The sequence below is a fragment of the Hemibagrus wyckioides genome, linkage group LG19 (assembly GCF_019097595.1).
Source record: "Hemibagrus wyckioides isolate EC202008001 linkage group LG19, SWU_Hwy_1.0, whole genome shotgun sequence".
NCBI lineage: Eukaryota > Metazoa > Chordata > Actinopteri > Siluriformes > Bagridae > Hemibagrus > Hemibagrus wyckioides.
The window spans coordinates 11,002,234-11,023,124 of NC_080728.1; the positions used below are offsets into that span (position 1 = coordinate 11,002,234).

Genomic DNA, 20,891 nt, shown 5'->3' on the forward strand with positions numbered 1-20,891 from the left:
TAATTTTATATATTTATTTATAGTTTGAAATAAAACCTTCCATATTGCTACGACCATACTCTTAACTACATTTCACTGCTTCAGCTGTAATCCTAATTTACTGTTAAATAATGTATCCAGATTTTTCTAAATTTGTATACAACCCTACATATATATACCTCTGGAAACAGTGTAAAAGTTACTACGTGTCTCTCACCTGTGTACTTTAGTGTGGTGCACCTGCTGCTGAGAAACTTGTGGGGGGAGAAAAGTTTGGAAATAGGCTGGACTAGACTACACTAACTCTGTTAGGAGTGCTGCAATCCGCTTTTCAGGAAGGAAACCGGAGCTCTGGAAAGATATATCACACAGCCTAGAGCTCCGGGAACGACACACACCCGGAACTCCGGTTCCTTCTCTCTTATGAATGATTACAATAATATCAGCGTTTACACACGTATTTGCAGCTCATACTTGTGAACTGGCGAGAAATAAACACTTTCTGGACGTTGGCTTAATAAAATGTCAAGCGTAAACGTTCCTGAGCTCGACCTGAGAGAAGTGGACATATGCGACGGGGAACCGGAGTCCGACGAAGAAAGCGGAGTTTTCGAAAACTCGGTCGGAGTTTCATCAGAAAACCATCCCGGATTACATGATGTGCGTTCACACGGTCTACTACAGCCACGTTCAGAGAGCGCTAACGGAGCGTCACCCAAGCGGTCTGTGGTTTCTGATCGATCAGTAAAGACTGTGTGCCTGGAGCCACTGTGCCATGAAGTCTGGACACGGTCTGATGAAGACGATGGCAGGTCCATGTGTCGGTCATCCATAGTGGATTGTCTCCTGGTGGAGCTTTATGACACGTACAGCAGCGGGAAGGGCCTCAGGAGTGCAGATAGTTTAGACAGCTCGACTGAGGCCTCTGGATCAGACGCGTTTCTGGGCAGAAGCAACACAGCATCCAGCTTTCTGCAGGAACTACAAGAAAAACACACCAAGAGACACCAGAGGAATTATCTCGCCCAAAAAGGTCTGTTTTTGGAGTTTTGTCTTTCACAAATAAAAATGATTTAGGATAGCATATGCATTTCAAGTGTTCGCTGGAAGTTTCTTAAAGTTCTTGTTGGAACCCGTTCAATCCTGGTAGAAAGTGACTGTGTGGCTATATTGACTAATGCTATATGATGATGTGTCCATGAGAGTTCAGCTTTAATAAAGGAGAACTTTTCATAACAACCATGCCATCTTGTGCCAACATGGTCCCAGTGCTGGAAATAGTGTGCTTTTCGTAACAACCCTACCTCCAACAGACCCAGGTCACACACTGACAATTGGCCAAGGTTGGTTACCAAAATTTGGTATTTATGTACATTGGACCGCAACAGACATTCAGCAATCTTTAAATCACCTTGCCTGTGTTGGACCAACACCGGCCTAATGTCAGTTTGCTAACTGGTTCTTTTGTACTGTAGGTTTCAGTGTAGAAAGGGACAAACACTTAAGGGTTTATGACACAAGCTCTGAATTTATTTCAGAATCAAGCATTATTGGCTATGTATACTAGTGTATATAACTTTCAATTTGTTTTTAAGATCTCACCTGCCCAGAGCGACAAACCAAACAAGCCATTAGGGAACTGGATCAGAAACGTTTTTGGAACTATCAAAAAAACCTCTTGTTTTTTTCCCAAGAGGCTTCAGATCAGAATGCTTTACTTTGAAAGAAATTCATATTGTACACTAAATGACCAAAAGTATGGGAAAACTTGCCAATCACACTCCTATGTACTTGTTTAACATTTTGGTTAATGACTGTGAGGATTTGTAGGGTGTTCTGATTCATCCCAAACATCTTCAGTGGGTAAGAGGAGCAGAAACCCTCTTAGAAGATCTCATAGAGCTCCTGAGGTAACACTTCTTAGAAATTAGTATAGTAGTATAGTCCTACTGTTTAAAGAACAGGTCTTGATCTAGAAGTATTTCTTTTATTTAGTCAGTCATAGGCCCAGACACCCTGCTGGTGGAAGAACTATTTTTATTAAATTGCTGAAAAAATCTAGAACTACAGCACTAAATTCTTTTAAAATTCACTTAAAAATTCCATATCTTGTGAACTGCACTGTTGTCCTTGATATACAAGATTTTTAGTTTCAGTAGGTCTTTGTCGGTTCTGTTCAACCAACACAAATATGCCATCAACAAGCTACTTTGATTAATCTTTGTTTCCGTTACCCAAGAATGAAAATATTCTCTTTCATGTCAGACCTGAATGAACCATTGTTTGTAGTTTTGGACCCACATTTGACCTGAATGTGTGTGTTGTCTCATTTCAGATCCAGAGGAGCTGAAGTGGATCATTCAGGAGGTGAATTATCGTATCGGAATACAGTCAGCTAAACTGGTACGGCAGCTGAAAAGGAAGGACCGACTACATCACAAGCAGCAGAAGAAATGTGACATTGTCACCGCCTGCCTGCAAGCCGTCTCCCCGAAAAGAAGTAATTCATAATCATAATTTACTTTTTTTAATTTATTTTTTGTCCTTTGTGTTTTGGCAGAATTTTCAGCACTCTTGTCAACTTATACTAACCAGTACTAATTCATCCAAAGTCATCTTAGCTGCCATTTTATTAATACAATTACAATTATATTCCTTTATAAAAAAGGTAACAAAGCTGTAAGCAGACACAAAAGAATGCTTTATTTTTAAAAACGTATACTACATAATGTTTTGTTACTTTATAGGTATTTAAGTCAGAGACCCATAAATTGGATTGTAGGTCATTTTGCAAAAAAAGCCAAATCAATAAATGTAAACCAAAAAATAAAGCTGCTTTGCTAGATAGAAAGCATGGCAGTATGGCCCAGTGTTTCGGTTGAATATCTGTTATACTCACTGTACACAGTCCTCTCTATCACTCATATGATGTATAGCTCAGTGTGTCTCTGTCCTGGTCATGCAGTATCCTCGACCTGCACATGATATGTGTTCCCTCCTATAACTTACTCACTTTAACCCAGTTCAGGTTTGTTGGTTAAGTGATGAAATGAAGTGAGTTGGAAGAGTGGAATACGTCAGTAAGTGCAGAAATCACTCAGACAATTTGTTAACACAAAATATGCTTTGCAGTTTAGCCACATTTTCTTTCTTAAAAAAGTTCCACTGAATTGTGGATATGCCAGTTAAATGAGAAAGTAAGTAAAGGCTTCAGGTATTTATTAATTTAACACCAGTTATAATCTGTAAATGAAGGATTTAATCTGAATGGGAAATCTTTTCACAGCATTAATATGCAGGCAAAAATCATTTTTGCTTCTAATTCAAAGCCTCATTTTACAATAGACTGCAATTAGACATTTCAACTTAATTAATAGAGCTGGGTTATAATTAAACATGTGAGCTCACCCATATTATTAATCATGTTGAAGGCAAATGTCTTATCAATAACTTATGAGTCCACATTTTGCAAAGCTTAGTTTGATAATTACATTTAAAATAAATGGTTTCCTCACGTGTGTGTATATAGTACAAATCCTTAAAGACAGATTTAATTCTATTTACCTTCACTGAAGATGCCTCCATAGAGTCTGATCTTGACACATTACAGGACTAGAGTCATGGTTGAGATGATTGACACCCTCATGGCTAGGTTCCAGTGTCTGTGTGGTGGTCAGGGTCATCCTAAAGAGAGAGTGTGGCACAAGGAGAAGAGAGAGATATCCTGTCATGTCATACCATTGACCAAAGGAAGAATAGTCCTAATGTCCTGACCACAGAGGGTTCTCTTTACATGCAATCTACATTGAACATTTAGCAAATTAACTGGCTAAAGTTTATGCTACAAATAATAAGAGATTTCCTTATTTCCTGAAACACAAATGGTAAGTTCTTGTTAATCCTTTAACAGTAAACTGACATCATTCTTTTTAGGCACATATTACTGGTGTAGATCACACTTATTTATTTGTTTCTTTATATAACTCATTGATAGGCAGCTAGGGAAGAGGTTAAAAGTACACAGTAATTCTTTCCTCTCTGCAGCAGCTACTATAGTCTCCTCACCTTCATCCGGTCATTTTCTCAGTCAGTGTGAATGGACGGTGCTTAGTTTTTATGCAGTTAGAAGATGAGTGTTCCAGCTGTTTTCAGGCAGTCTACTTGAATCTAAACTCCTCACCCCTTCAGTTCAACAAGTGGCTAAAGAAAGCTCCATCTGGAATCACATTAAATATGCAAATAATGAAATTTCTTCATACTGTTTCTTGATGCAACAAATATTTTTGTTAGTCCTGTGAGATACTATATTAGAAATATTGTGTCCTGTGAGGTATTGTCCTGCTAGAAATTGTATGTCACTCTGACATCATAGGGTGACGTGTACAAAGTACTACTGTCCCCAGTTTCGGTGAGCAATCAACCAGCATTATGATCACTGAAAAAAGTAACCAGAAGTTCATTACAATATAAATCTGTATGCTATTGAAGACCACATACACTGATCAGGCATAAAATTATGACCACTTGTCTAATATTTTGTTGGTCCCCCATTTGCTGACAAACAGCCATTGGCACTGTGTATTCTGACACCTTTCTATCAGAACCAGCATTAACTTCTTCAGCAATTTTTAGCAACAGTAGCTTGTGCGTCAGTGAGCCTTGTCCACCCATGACCCAGTAGCCGGTTCACCACTGTTCCTTCCTTGGACTACTTTTGACAGATTCTGACCACTGCAGACCGGGAACACCCCACAAGAGCTGCAGTTTTGGAGATGCTCTGATCCAGTCGTCTAGCCATCACAATCTGGCCCTTGTCAAACTCGCTCAAATCCTTACACCAATTTTTCCTGCTTCTAACACATCAACTTTGAGGACAAAATTTTCACTTGCTGTCTAATATATCCCACCCACTAACAGGTGCCATGATGAGGAGATCATCAGTGTTATTCACTTCACCTCTCAGTTCTCGTAATGTTATGCCTGATCGGTGTATTAATTATAATGATTAATGTGCAGGTTCCTATTGATATTGGTGGGCCTTGGAGGTTATCATCTCTGATAATGCATTTAGTTATAAGATATTTAATTCCTTAGCCTTTTGTGGTTGGCTTCAGAGTGTAGCTAAAATAAGCCCTGTCTTCAAATTAGGTTCCATATAAGGAACTGGTGTATATCTAAAAAAAAATCTAATCTAAATTGTATTTTGGAAACCCAGACAGCTCAATTATTACATGATGAATTCAGGTAATATAATACTTCCAGACTACTGAACATCAATTTGGAGCTTATAATCTAGCATCTTTTAGAAGCTTGTACATTCACTTGCTCAGCCTTACCTGCATACCTTGTTTTTATCCCAAAATTATGAAACGATCTTCAGAATATGGTAATGTATTCATAATCTGCATTTTCTGTCATCTTTACCTGTGATAAATACTTTTCTGTCTTTTGTGCCCATCATAAATCCTCTTATCAGTGCTTCATCGATGAGGGATATTTATGTTTCCTGTAAAGGTCCTTAAATAAGCAGAGTTACCACAATCACAAAGATTTCAATCTTACTGATAACCCAGGATATGCTGAGTTGGGTTAAATCAATTCAAGTTAAAGTTTAGGGTTTGATAAATCCTCTTTTTACCCCTACAGCAAGACTAGGACTGCAATTTCTGATGGGAAGTTCCTTATATTTACTGTTGAAGAAAAATTTCTTTTAAATTATTTTTTATGCGTAAAGACGGTTAGCAAGCATGTACATTTGCCTGTGTTTAAAAGTATATAGTATTATTAGTAGTACTGTATTAGTATCATCATCATCATCAATTATTTATTCTAATCTATTTAAATCTATGGTCATTTTAGGACATGTAAGCTCTGTCAATGAATTCTAAAACAAAAGAAGACATTTTGTCCCCCACAGGCTATAAATGCATGAATGAGCAAAGTGGCACATTTTAACATTTTTAAACAGCGTTTATTTGTGAACAGATCAAACCTAAAGTATTGTCTATTTATTGCATTGTAATTGAGAACAATCACATTTAGTAAATTAGGCATTTAACTGATGTTCTTGCATGAGAGGGAATATAGAATAAAACACATGTAAATGAACGTGGCTTTACAAGCAGCTGTGGTCTGATCATGTTCAGACCTATAAAAGTGAAGTTTTGAGAGATTTGTTAATGCTAAATTGTTTACTTGATTGTTTTTTTTCTTCACATGCAGCATGAGAATCAATCAGGTATAGTATAGCTGTGCATGAATATTGTTTGCTGTTTGCTTTTAGCTGTGTGTATATAACAGGTTGAATATATGTCTTATCCTTTTTTTTGCCTGTTTAAATAAAATTTGTAAAGTATAAAACATGATGGTACCATCTTAAAGTCGAATATACACTATATTGCCAAAAGTTTTGGGAAACCCCTCTAAATCATTGAATTCAGGGGTTGGGCTCGGCCCCTCAGTTCCGGTGAAAGGAACTCTTAATGCTTCAGCATACCAAGACATTTTGGACAATTTCATGCTCGCAGCTTTGTGGGAACAGTTTGGGGATGACCCCTTCCTGTTCCAACATGACTGCACACCAGTGTACAAAGCAAGGTCCATAAAGACATGGATGAGTGAGTTTGGTGTGGAGGAACTTCACTGGCCTGCACAGAGTCCCGACCTCAACCTGATAGAATACCTTTGGGATGAATTAGAGCGGAGACTGTGAGCCAGACCTTTTCGTCCATCAGTGCCTGACTTCACAAATGCACTTCTAGAGGAATGGTCAAATATTCCCATAAACACACTCCTAAACCTTGTGGAAAGCCTTCCCAGAACAGTTGAAACTGTTATAGCTGCAAAGGGCGGGCCAACTCGATATTACATTCATGTGCATGTAAAGGCAGATGTCCCAAAACTTTTTGCAATATAGTGTATCTAATAATAGAATGTCCTCCATAATGCCAGCAAAGCATGCCCCAAACTGCATAAGAGAAATATAATTTTTTTACCTCTAATTTGTAGAGTTTATCTGGTGATGCATGACTTGCTGCACTGTGCAATTTGGGTGACGGTTGAAGATGTAGGTCATAGATTGACAATTCTGTGTACATTATTAAATCATAGAATTCGCAATTTCAGTAGCATGCTGGTGCAGTGGTTGAGTTGAGGCCTCACAGCTCCAGGGTCTCTGGTTTGATTTTAAGCTTGGGTTCTGTGTGGAGTTTCTGGCTATGCTATCTCCATGTACGCAGTGGGTGGATTGTAGATGCTTGATATCACCTAAGTGTGAATGAGTGTGTGACTGTGTGTGCCTTGTACCCTGTGCTGGCCTTTGTCCTATTCCTCTCCTCCTGCCCAGTGTTCCTGGGATAGGCTCCAGATCCTTGTGACAAAAGATAAAGCAGTTACTGACTGTTAACTTTTCAGCTTATTTTATCCAGGATTTACAGTCATTAAGATTACATCCTCCCATGCTCGATATGTACATAATCACTCTGTTGCAAATCTTGGCTATAGCAAAAGATTACATACCACTGTGTAGTGACTCAAACCAATATGTAATCTATTCACAGCTGTGTCAACTACACAGTGTTGAATTCAACACCAAAGTATTAATGTGTCCAGGTATACTTATAGGAAGTGTTTAAATACAAGTTTTTGCTTTGTGCTTACTCATGTAGATATCTACTGTGTATATCTACCTTTTTGTGTATCGTCTCCTCTGGTCACGGCGCTATTTTTACCCCCATTCCGCCTCCTCCCATGCGTCGTGTATGTGAACGCGCACCACAGCCCATGCGCGTGGCCGCCGCAGCAGCACCTTGTTCTCAAATCACCGCGCGGCCTCCTTTAGAAAACCAAACCCACGCATTCTGCATTTCTGGGGAATTTACCAAACCTGTAAATTCGGATGGATCTTATTAATGATGGAGGATAAGGGATGAAAGTTGAACGTTTGAGAGAACAGCCCAGCGACGGACAGTGCGAGATGAGACGGTACCGGATGGATTGATTAGCTCGTCATCTTCCATTACACAGCTGCCGCGTGAACATATTGATCATATGAGAAACGGGAAAAGGGCGCGGGCCAAACGTTTAATGTGTTTTCGCTTAGTGACCATTTTCTCCTCTGCAAATGAAGCAAGACAGGTTGGTCGCCTCTAAAAGGTCCAGGGTTTGTTTAAGGCGGCAGCAGCAGAACAGCGGAGTCGGGGGCATCATCAGTAATGTGCTCAAGAAACGCAACGGCATTTCCCGCAGCGCCCCGCGCCTCCTCTGCACGCTCGAGCCAGGTCCCTCATTGTTCATTTGCATGCTTTGCATTATTTATTTATATATTTATTTATTTATTATAACTATAAGTACTAGTGGGAGTAGTAGCAGTATGCTTGTAATATTAGTACAAGTAGTGGTATCAATCTTGTAGTGAATCACTGAAGCTGGTTCTTTAGTTTTTCACTGGCAGACAAGTTAGGCTTTGTCTCTTGGCAACATGAAACCACACAGTCAGAAAGGGCATAGCCTTGACATTCCTCAGCAACTCTGCATAGTGTTAATCAAGCTTGAAAAGATGTCTATCAGCTTTTTAGGATGTTGGTCCTCTCCAAACATCCAAACACACAAAATGGATTATTTTCTAAACACAAAACCAAAGGTTTTCATGCTGTTCCTGGAAAACCCAACAGATGGCATGCCCTGTTATCACCCTGAAGCTGAATAATATCTAGTAACATTGTCACAAAGTGGTTTATTCTCCATACACCACACCAATTTGCCAGCAATCTTTAATTTTTTGAATATACAACACGTCTTAATTTACTTGTGGAATGTCTGCATGACAAGTTACTTCCTGTTACTTACAGGTTACTCAGGTTACTTGCATCTATTTATAGCTTTGCTTTGTTAAAAATAAATTAACGATGAAAAAACTCTGATACCGGAGGCTATGTTAAATAAACATCCTACACCATCCAGAGCTGCATCAGCAGGTACTGCAGTCAGAGCTGCTGTGGAAAAACTGTGGAAAATTAATCAACACCAATCCGACCAATCAGATTCGAGAATTTAACAGCGCTGTGGTATTAAAGCATAAGGCAGTTTTTTTTTTTTTTTTTTTGGAAAAGATCCATGAGTTAGAAATAAACCTTTGAAATTTTGTGCATTCATCGATTATCTTTGTAAATCAGGACGAGTTGGTGGTCTCGTGGTAACGCATTGACTTCTTTATATTAGTTTGCGGTTGTTGATGTCTGTGCTCATTACTTGTGGTATCCTGTTGTATTTCAATAGAAACGAATTTATTGTTTAGCCTGCAAAGCTTTATTATGTCTTTGTTTTACACGTCCACATTTTTTCTAGCGTTTAATTTTGAGCTGATTTCTTTCCACCGGGGGAAGTAGGAGTGTTCAGAGAAGATAATCGTGTCCACCACTGCTAATCCTCCTGTAACTAGGTCTGAGGACAGAGAGCTGGTCGAAATGTAAATAAATGCTCGCTGTTTGCTTTGGTGGTGTTTATGACGTATCAGGATAACATGACGGAGAAAAGAGAAGGTTTGTGAATCTTTTAAAAGAAAGAAGCGTCTCGTCATCAGGACATCATGTATACAGTGCTGTTTTTCTTCCTTACTATAATACACTGCTTGTGAAAGATTTAGCAGAGGCTGCTAATGTGTTGATCACGACGTTCATTATTAGGTATATATAGAGATCTTCGATGTAAATGAAAATATTAAAGGATGTACTATGATATATGTTGATTGAATCATGAATCTGGCGCTGGTTTTGTACCTAAATGAGGAGGCAGATTATAATATCAGCACCACAGCGAACCGGACAGCAGCTTTTACTAACGCCACTTCCGGGTTTCCTTGAAGCTTTAGCATTGTATTGTAAATTGTTAAGCTAAAGCTGCTGCTAAAGTAGGGATGTTTTTTTGCGTATTGTAATTGAATATTATTTTTATATATATATGCAGCAGTGTTGTTTGTCTGTCTGTTCATATTACTTAGTGATTTTTGAACTAAAACGTACATCACTTCGAAGCCTTGTTGCTGCTTGCTATCTATCTTGTCTCCATTCTGTCCATGCGAGATTACTTTGGTGAAGAGAAAATAGCAATTTGAAATAAAGTGTAACTTAAGCTAATTGTGAGGAAATCAAAACATATTGTTTTCAAAACATAATTTTTTATTCAACAAAAATGATTTAGTTGATATAAGCAATACCTTGAATGAAAAGTAAAAGCTTAGAGAGTTTACATTTTTGTATAAAACCCGATGATCAAATCCTTCTGTGTGTCAATTGAATAATTTTCATCTCCTGTAAACATTTGTACAAAGAAGTTAACATGGTCAGTATTTTCAGATCTTCTAAAGGACTCCTCTTTGCATACAGATGTTTTTGTGGAGTTTTTTTCAGAATCTTTTCCTGTTTTAAATGCGTGATTTTTATGTAGGAATTTATATATATATATATATATATATATATATATATATATATATATATATATATATATATATATATATATATAATATTGCATTACATTCAAGAGTTTTCTTTGATTTAGCTGTTTAAAAACACTAGAAAACTGAATCAAATTGCAACTAGTTTGCATGTACTTTATATGCTACTGTTTGTAAACTCTGCTATGGTCACCTCGAGAAGATAACTTAAAACAACTTAAATTTTCTGTTGTGGTTTTTCCCTCTTTCCATCTACCACAGGGGTGCAAAGGGCCGGTGTGGGTGCAGATTTTCATTCCAAGTGATCAGAAGCCACACCTGAGTCTACTGAAAGCCAAAATCAGTTGGTTGGAATGAAAACCTGCACCCACACCGGCCCTTTCTGGATAAGATTGGACATCCCTGTCCTACTATCTTCAATATGCTAATTAACTCTTTAATATAAGTGATTAACACTATTGTAATCCTTGTTCTTCACAGGGGTGGATACCAGGTTGAAATTTACACTAGAGCCATCTCTTGGAAAGAATGGCTTTCAACAGGTGAGTTAGTTAAGTCTTTGCTGTGTTTTTTCTGCTCCTTTGTACTTTGTTTTGAAAAAGACCACACAAATTGTGTTTTCCTAATATTTTATTTTGCATATTATTTGACCCTTAATGTTCAGTATTCTGTTTTTGGTAGTGGTATGATGCCCTCAAGGCAGTGGCTAGACTCCCAACTGGAATACCCAAAGAGTGGAGGAAGAGGGTATGTCTTCATCTCTTTGCATGTACAGTGCATTTGTCAGTAAATCTGACCATTTTTTTTCTTATGACCAGACTGTATTTTAGATTAATACTAACACTAAAAAAGACTATATATTTTGGAAAAGTTAATTTTGTAGCAGGACATTAACCAGAAACATACTACTAAAACATGCATGCCATTACTGTTCATAGAGAAAAGAATTAGTTTTGAATTAGTCCTGGATTTGAGTTGTTTATTGCCAGAAACTAGCATAGAGCACACCACTGAATCTGAGCATACTGTGAATCACAGACTTCACTGCCATCTAGTGTATAATAACAAAAACACTTTTAGTAACTAATATGTAAACTCAGTTGCACATCTTAAAAAATATGTATCAGAATGGATATGTATAAGCTGAGATTCATGCAGTTCACTCTCAAGACTGGTATTCCTTCAATTTAACTTCAAATCCTTGTCACTACAGAGCCAAGCCACCCGTAATGTTCACAGTTAAATGACCTACAGACTGCACTGTTTAACAAACACACATTTAATCACTAATAATTTTAATTGATTTTAATGTGTTTGTTGTTTTCTTTAAGGTATGGCTAACATTAGCTGATCAGTACCTTCACAGCATCTCCATAGACTGGGAGAAGACCATGAGATTCGCATTCAACGACCGTAGCAATCCAGATGATGACTCTCTGGGAATCCAGATAGTGAAAGTAATGATTTTATATATATATTTTTTATAATATATATATATATATATATATATATATATATATATATATATATATATATATATATATATATATACACACACACACATACATACATACATACATACATACATACATACATACATACAGAGAGAGAGAGAGAGAGTGCTCTTTTAATGATGAGTCAGTGTTCTAGATGTAAGCATTGCTATGGTTCATGACCATGTTTCTGTTGCTCACATTGACCAACACGGCAGTTGTTCAGCTCTCATGCTTATGTATGTATTATTTGCAGATGGAAATATGTTTTAAAAGCATATCAGTGACCTGATATTCATTTCTGCCTTTCAGAGTGCAGTAATATGAGACAATGGTAGCTGTCTGACATTGAGATAGACACACGCACACCTAAAAGCAGAAGGCAGATGTTCTTTGCCAGAGATATTTAATGGTAGAAAGTATAATCTCTCTGATTAAATGTCAGATGGCCCAGCAGGATGTTTGCTCTGTGTAGCCCGTCAGCTCTAAATGCATAATGGAACAAAGACGCCATTTGTGCTCTCCTTCCCACCTCTGCCAGCAAACACTCAATGATTCATCATATGCCTGTAGTTCATAATAGGGCAAAGTCCATACTCATTCTCTCTCTCTCCCTTATTTTCTCTCAGTGTGTGTTTTCTTATCCCGTTTGAAAAATTATTACTGTATTTAGTTATATTTTCCACTATCGCATGTGATGTAAATACACCCATGTGTCTTCACAACTGCAATACATGTGCGAAAATATTCCCATGTGCTCATGGATGTGTTAATTAACATGTGTTTACATTGTCTCCTGCAGGACTTGCACAGAACAGGCTGCAGTTCTTACTGTGGCCAGGAGGCTGAGCAGGACCGTGTGGTACTGAAGCGGGTGCTGCTGGCTTATGCCCGCTGGAACAAGACTGTAGGTTACTGCCAGGGCTTCAATGTGCTGGCTGCCCTTATCCTTGAGGTCACAGAGGGCAATGAAGGCGACGCGTTAAAGGTTTGCCTTAATGTCATTGAATGATTGGCACGTGAAATAATTTCTTTTTTAATATTATACATCAAATAAAGTCCTCATTATAAAATCATTTAATTGGGTTACTAAGAGAATTCCCAAATGGATGTTACTTGGCCTCATTCAGTAGAAAGTTTAGTGTTAATTTACATTAAAATGTGAATTCATGTCATGATGCTGTTGCATAGTGATGAACACACCCAAACACCCAAAAAGTAAAGATACCAATACCCTAAAAATATATCTTTGTAAAATGTTGACTGCACACATGACCAGATAGCATTAGTAAAAAGTCATACTGTGGGGCAGTTTCAGAGTCACTGACTGGTTGGTTTAAATGATATGCCAATATTTGCACAGGGGAAATTCTCCTTATTTATAATTAGCATATGCATTTGCACACCCCACCCTGCTCACACAAGTCATGTGCAACTGTCTGAGTATTGCATAAATCTGTAGTTACACCTGAGGTCTGAATACCACTGTGCACAATGACATTATTAACTTCTCACTATGCATACATAACTCCGTTCTCTTCACTATGCATACATAACACAAAACAGAGCTGACTCTTACTTAGTGAAGCAGTATTTACTGTAGGCTTGCCTGCCCCATGAATCCTAGATAATATTCTGCAACAGGTTCTACAACAGCACTGTGTTCTGTGTTAAGTACATACAGTGAAAAAGAAGTCATTCATTATTTGACCAGTGTTTTGGTTGCTTGAAAAACACCTGGTGGGTAAAATATGTTTAAAAGGTTTCAGGACATTAAACTTCATATATAAACTATCTTTGTTTTTTTTCACATTTGTAAGGTCCTCTTGCTTTATATTTATTTTAATTTTGCCTAGTTATTATAAAGGACACACATCGCCCTGAATCTGACATGATTATAATGATATTTGTTCTGTGGTCTTTCAGGTGATGATTTATTTAATTGATAAGGTGCTTCCTGAGAGCTACTTTGCCAACAACCTGCGTGCTCTGTCTGTGGACATGGCTGTATTCAGGGATCTGCTCAGGCTTAAGCTTCCAGAACTTTCTCAACACCTTCACCATTTACAGAAAGTAGCCAATCGGACAGGGGGAGGTGAGGGACACCAACAAACTCCTTCCACTTTGGGTAGTTTTATTATCCCTAACAATTTTAGCAAGACATAAAAACAGTCAGTAAAGTTTTTCAGTATAGTGTTTATAATAAGGAACTGGCATTGAGGAACAGCTCCACTGAGTGCAATCCTGTGTATGTGCATTTTATAGACTTCAAAAAAGTTTCATTTTTAAAGTAAAATTTTTGTTATTTTCTAATCATGGATTTTTTTCTAGTTGTTGACCTATGCTCATGATGTATGCTGTGTTGTTGCAGGGAGCTATGAGCCTCCACTCACCAACGTGTTCACCATGCAATGGTTTCTCACCATGTTTGCCACCTGCCTGCCTCACCACACTGTGCTAAAGATCTGGGACTCGGTTTTCTTTGAGGGATCAGAAGTGCTGCTGCGTGTTGCCTTAGCCATTTGGGCCAAACTGGCAGAGTGAGTTAACCAGTTATTTTTAATTTATTTTTTTAAAATCACTATAGAGTTTGCGCAACTCATGGATGTAAAAACTCTGTAGTGGACCACAAGTCTTTTTTTCTCGAAATATGATGCATCTCTCTTTGTCTCTCAGGAGGATTGAAGAGTGCCAGACTGCAGATGAGTTCTACAGCACTATGGGCTGTCTGACTCAAGAGATGCTGGAGGACAACTTGATTGACTCCAATGAACTCATGCAGGTGAGAGTGGCACAAAGACCAGTGCTTCATTACACTTACATGTAGTTTGCAGGTACATTAGTAAGAGACATTTACACATAGAGCTGACATACCTGTACTTGAAAACAGTTCTGAATATGAATGTGAGCTGTGAGATTAGCTAGATTAGCTGTATGTCTCTGAACTGACATTTTATAATAGGAAATACAGGTTTGGAAAATAAACTCTAACTGAAATGTGTACAATGCTACAGATTAAGGTTCCTAAGAGACGCATGTAAAAATGCACACAATTTTTGGCAATTTAAAACATTTGAAATTAAAATATCAAGCCATGAAAGGGTAGGGGTATTCAACTTTTCATCATTAGTGTCCGAGTAATGTCATTTGTTAATAATGGAATGGTAAATTGTTACTTTTGCAACCCTCACACTTTTTATTGCTATCAGGCCAGCTAAGGTTTGATTTGGTAGAGCTGAGCTTCCCTTTACTACCCTGTAATTGACTAAGCATCTGCCAAACTGTTATATCCAAAACAGGAAAAAAGTGTGTGATTACAGTCTTTGTAATAGGGACATTTTACAATGTGGGTGAAAAACAACTGGTTGAGTAACAGCTGCTGGTGATAATGGTATATATGTGAAAAACAAGTGTGTGTTTTTCTCGAACAGACGGTGTACTCCATGGCCACCTTCCCTTTTCCCCAGCTGGCTGAGCTGAGGGAGAAGTACACTTACAATATCACTCCATTCCCTGCTGCAGTCAAGTCCATTGGCAGGTGTGTAACTGGAGAAAGCCTGCTAAGATTACACATGATGCTGCTCTGTAAATGAGTTAGTGCTACCAGTAAGAGGATTGTATATTTTTGTACTATAGTGTGCATATGATGGTGAGAGTATATTATATACTGGGCTTGCACGTATAAATATATGTTTGTTTATGTTAAAAGAGGCAACCAGCAAGACCAAAATGAAAAATAGATCTCCTTCTGCATTTATTGTAATTGGTTAAGCTTTTTCCAGTAAATTCCTGGATAAATTCCATACTGAGTTGTAATTTTCTTAATTGTAGCCAGGGGCTTCATGGATGGGAAAGTGATGATGATGGTGACATGGATGATGAGGATTCTATAGTCACTGCTTTGGGATGCCTGGGACCATTAGGAGGGCTCCTGGCTCCTGAGATTCAGAGATACCAAAAGCACTTGAAAGGTAAAATAGCAACATGAATGGTTGTCCCTTTTTATGGAGTTTTTTATTTTGTGTTCTCTTCCAATCCACCACACTGGGCATTTTACTCTTTTCTGCTGCTTCATTCATATATGCTGTGATAACATGATGCTACAAGAATACATTCTTCAGTTCTTTAACTGAAAGTTAATTAGGTGAACAAAACGAACAGCCAAACAGCAACACTTTAAACAGATTTTGCAATTATTAAAGTGAAAAAAGTTTAATACTGATGCATTAATACTGCGGACTATGATATCACTGTCATATTAAAAAATATAATTGAAAAATAAAATAGCTGTGTATATATAGGCATTATGAAGACAAACTACATTCTTTTAGGTGCAAATAAAATTTGGTGACTCACATACATGAAACAGTGCTATATGGAGACTCCCGAGTTTAAACATCAGCATATACAGTAAAGGATTATTTAGTATTTGTGGATGTCTGAAAATGTGATTTACTTTTGTGTCCATCTCTGTCCTCCTTCCAGAGCAGCGAGGTGAACAGAGCTCTCCCTGCAGCAGTATGGCCGAGCTGAGCCCCGGGGCAGTGGGGGCTGGCCGGGCAGAGCACCACGCCACCATCAACAGCATGATGATGGAGCGCATGAGCACAGACATCAGAGCACTCACTAAGCAGTACTACCGCATCAAGAGACGACAGCAGCAGCAAGCCAACCTGCTCTACATTCACACAGGTAGCTATTCAAACCACACTGCAAGCAGGATCTCAATATAAGATATGATGAGAGTCAACGTTCATTTTAGGGATAGGGTCAAGTAATCAGAAGTGACAACAATGTTTACAACATGCCTGTAAATAAATATTGATTGCATGTTATTTATGCATTTTTATGGAATAAATGTAATATCTGGATTTGGATCCAGTACTAAAAGGAAACGTTTTTGATACCGATAGTAAGATCATCACGGAGAAAAGGCATGCAGTACAGAATGGAGTAAAATATGTAAGCTGTTGTTGACTTCAAATCATTAGCCAAATATAATCACAGAAAAGGTTCTTTGGAGCTGAAGGCATCTAGGATACCTTCTTCTAACCCAAAATTTTAAGGAAACACATGGATATGCATTTTCACTATGACTTTTTCCTCAAATCTTTTTGGTTTTTCTTTTGTGTCAATTACTTCAGTGAGCTTCATTATGAACATTTTCATGTTATTCAGTAGAGCTTCGTTATAAACAGATTCATGTTTCAGTCAGAATCGTTACTTTACACTATGTATTTGAGTTTACAGCCAATCTAGTATAGAAAAGAAAGACAAGACACATTGACCAGCTCCTTTACAGGACTACGTTTCATCACATGTTGTTCTCAGGACCGCCAGTGGAAGCTGAACCTGTTGCTCCTCATCAGTCTAGTAAAGCAGCGAGCTTGGACACTGGTACCTACTACACAGGCTTTTGTATTGGGACTATCCTGGTTAAGGGCTGCTACAGTAATTTATTGATCAGCTTGGTTGTCTGGAATGCAGTGCTGGGATTGAGGGTGATGAGAGGTGTTTTAAAATAAATGCAATCTGTTTGCTTAATCTGGGTTTTTAATGCTTTGTGCTGTGGCTCTTTATTTGCTATAATTTAATTTCCATGATTCAAGCAACTACATCAAACCTTCTAATCTCTTGATTTCAATGAGCTGTATTGATTTGGCCAGTGAGACTGCATTGACATCTAGCAGTAACTGTATACTGTTTGTCATCAATGTATATTTTGATTTGTTGTAGATAAATGTCCAGCGACCGGCATCTTTGCCTCCCAAATCCACTCTTCACCTGTGGTCAACCATCTTTTCTTGGGAAAGAAGGCCATAGCTGCTCAGCATCCTTGCAGAAACGGTACAGACCATGAGCCAGGGCCACTTCCCAGAGCCCAGTCCACCCCCACCCAGGATCACAGTCTTCAGTCCCCCTGGCGTGCCCATGTTTGTGCTCATCGCAGGAATCTGGCCCGGGCCAGGGCCCAGTTGGGTTTTGATGACTCCATGGAGCTAGGGGATAAAACCAGCCCTGAGCACAAAACAAAGAGTGAAGAGGGAGAGGAGAAGATGAAGGAAGAGGAAGATCAAGAGAAGGAGAGGAAAGACAGCAGTGAAAGCCAAGAGAAAGTAGATGTGCCATTGCAGGAGCCAGTGGAAGAGATTATAGAGCAGGAAGACTCTAAGCTCCAGCTTCAGGATGCTGGCTGCAGTGAGGAGATAAAGGAGATAGAACAACAACTATCCACTCTAGACCTGGATTCATCAGCACAATCTCCTTCAGAGTTGAATGATCCAGAAACACCTTCTCCTCTTTCAGAGCCAGAGCCAGGAAATAATCCAGAGCCACAACCCCAACTAAATGCACAACCACACAACTCAGCAGTGGCATGCCCTACCCGCCATGACTCTTCCAGCTCAGAAAGCACAGCTTGCTCTCTCAGGCAGAGCCCCTCTGTAGCCTCTACTCCAGAGAGTCTTCCCAAACCTCAGCAGATCTTTTCACCTTTTCCCTGCGTCAAAGTACCCCGCAAATCCATGGCTGCCCGCAACCTAGGCCTCTATGGCCCCACCTCCAGAACTCCCAATGTGCACTTCCCACATATGAGCAAAACCATGAACCGAATGGGTGCTGGCGTTGCTGCGTCCACCAGGCGGCGATGATTAGCAGCTTCACTTATTCTTCACCTCAGCTCTGAAACCGAGCCTTTCAAATATGCAGAAGGCTTGCTTGTTCAGTATGCATAGAAGGTTTAGCAGTATACAGCACAGAAGCCACTGAGATATTGTACACAGTAGATGTATAGAAAGAAATGAAGGAATTTCCTAGCTAGTCAAGTTTATCATGAATGTGTTGAACTTTTTTTTTCCATCAAAATTTTTTATACTCCTCCAAAAGAGCCAAACAGGTTATTCTTTTCTAGCAGTCATAATTGCTGGAGAATGTAAAGAAGCCTTTAAATATTTATGCTGCATGTCTGACCTTTGGCTTTTGCCATAAATGTATTGGATATGATGTATTGGTCACAAAGATATATGACATTCAGATAATAATATTTAAGAAAAAATCAAATATAACCTATTTATTGACTGGCAAATACTCTACTGAATAGAAAACAAATAAGATATACAGTATCTCATAATAACACACCCTTACTTCCAACATTTAGCTTGGTTTTCTCATCTCATACTTTTTGGCAAATTTCCTCTCGGAATGTATTGCAATTTGCCTGCTCTTCTGTATCTTTTGTCTGTCACTTAGTTGGTTTTTGCTGTCACGTTTTGGTCATTTTAGTTTACTAACCATACACAGAAATAGCTGTAACTTTACACTTCATTCCATAGCTTATGCTTTAAAGATTTTTGGGCTGGACAAGGTTAATATCTGAGTTTGAACATAAGTTTATATGAATGTTTCATGTAATATTTACGTTGATGCTTGAGTTATTTCAGTGAACAAGATTACACCAATAAAAAATATACACGTAGAAGACCTGGGAGTTCATTTCTACCTGTTTGCTTGCTTGTCACTGTGGAGACATTGCCATCTTCAGGGTCCCGATTCGATCCTGAACTCAGGTTACTGTCTGTATGGCTAATAAAGTTCTAATCATGTGCATGTTAGGTCCGGTGGTTTCCTCCCACATCCCAAAAACAGGCCAAAAGATGGATTCACTTGAGGCGTGAATGAGTGTGTGAATGGCTGTGTGCATAGTGCTTTCAGTTTTGGTTGGCATCCCATCTGGGGTGTATTCTCACCTCACACCTATTGTTCCTGGGATAGGGTGCAGACCCACTTGAACAGGAAAATAGGGTGATTAAACAACAAATGAACAAAATCTCAAACATAGCCAGTGTCACTATTCACCACTGCTCGTGTTGAGAGAGTAATCCACGATGAGTGTTGTCTGTATTATTCATTAATTTCCTATGCTGTTTAATTATAACAGTCACACACTCCGTCTGCTTCGACACAATTACATTTTGTTTCCGAGAATTGCTGTGGAACACGTTGCTGAGGAATCACGACTACAGGCACACACTGTTCTCAGAGCAAAGGTTTACTGTGGTCAGTACACCATGGGAGGGCGCTGCTGTTATAATAACAACATATTTTTGTTTCAGGAACATGCCTATTAAAAGGATTGCACATAAAAACCAAACCCTTCCAGTTAAAATGAAATTCAAAACCTGGTCACGGTGATCACGGTAAATCTCCCTGACAAGACCAAACATTACAAATATTCCAATGTCTTGCAATGTTTTTTATTTATCAGAGTTTTGTCTATTTTATATAAATTTGTCTATTTATTTTGTTATCTGGGCATTTTCTCCTATCTGTTTGAGCCAGTGGGGGAAGCTCTTTTTCTGCCTGTCATTCTAGATGGTCTATTATCTTTGTGTTCTTTTAATCATGAACAATTTAAATCCTACAATGTATATAGAAATAGGAATAAATGGTATAATGACAAAGGTATAAGTGAAATGGGAAATAATGTAGAAATGACCTTTTTAAAAAACATTTAATTATTTCAACATGATTACGCTTATCCGAAGGACAGAGAGCAGTGAGTTTGGGAACACAATATTTTAATCATTTAAAAAGAAAAGCTAAGAATGATGGTTACATCCGACATATATAATTATGAGGGAAATTTCCTGCCATGTCTTTCCATACACCACTCTACAATCTGCATCAATGTCTTTCAAACTCAAGGGCATGACTGCTGATTAAAGACAAATATTTTTCTTAAAATGGTTAATGATGGATTGCTGGAGATCAGCACGTAGACACAAGAGAAGCAGTCCTCAGGACTGTGGCTCAGCTGGATCATATCTCTCAAAACCCTAAATAGGCCGTCAGTGTCATTTCTGCTGGATGTATGTATATGCATCACTGTGTGCTTGTGAGAAAATGTTGGACTCAGATTTCTCAAGAGAACAGGGGGACGTTCTGTGTACTGAACGACTGGGCAGACGATT

At 38.5% G+C, this 20,891-nt stretch overlaps 1 protein-coding gene across 8 annotated transcripts; it reads left to right on the forward strand.

The window, feature by feature from the left end:
* Positions 1-297: 297 nt before the first annotated feature.
* tbc1d30 (TBC1 domain family, member 30) lies at positions 298-19,411 on the forward strand. 8 transcript variants are annotated; one of them, XM_058417683.1, is made up of 14 exons: positions 298-1,012; positions 2,315-2,479; positions 10,910-10,971; positions 11,111-11,176; positions 11,761-11,886; positions 12,725-12,910; positions 13,849-14,050; positions 14,294-14,462; positions 14,599-14,704; positions 15,354-15,460; positions 15,754-15,893; positions 16,408-16,614; positions 17,254-17,319; positions 17,659-19,411. In XM_058417683.1, the coding sequence occupies exons 1-14, from the start codon at positions 502-504 to the stop codon at positions 18,570-18,572; spliced, it is 3,027 nt and encodes a 1,008-aa protein (XP_058273666.1). In that variant the 5' UTR covers positions 298-501; the 3' UTR covers positions 18,573-19,411. The 8 variants fall into 8 exon arrangements, with proteins under 8 accessions (XP_058273666.1, XP_058273667.1, XP_058273668.1 ...); XM_058417684.1 differs by having other exon boundaries at positions 299-1,012; positions 13,849-14,017; XM_058417685.1 differs by lacking the exon at positions 17,254-17,319 and having other exon boundaries at positions 299-1,012.
* The last annotated feature ends 1,480 nt before the right edge of the window (positions 19,412-20,891 follow it).

Coding starts and splice junctions, on each gene's coding strand:
- tbc1d30 (XM_058417683.1), top strand. CDS start 502: ATGTCAAGCGTAAACGTTCCTGAGCTCGACCTGAGAGAAGTGGACATA. Junction 14,051..14,293: donor ACAAACTCCTTCCACTTTGG/GTAGTTTTATTA, acceptor GTGTTGTTGCAG/GGAGCTATGAGCCTCCACTC. Junction 17,320..17,658: donor AGCAGCGAGCTTGGACACTG/GTACCTACTACA, acceptor GATTTGTTGTAG/ATAAATGTCCAGCGACCGGC.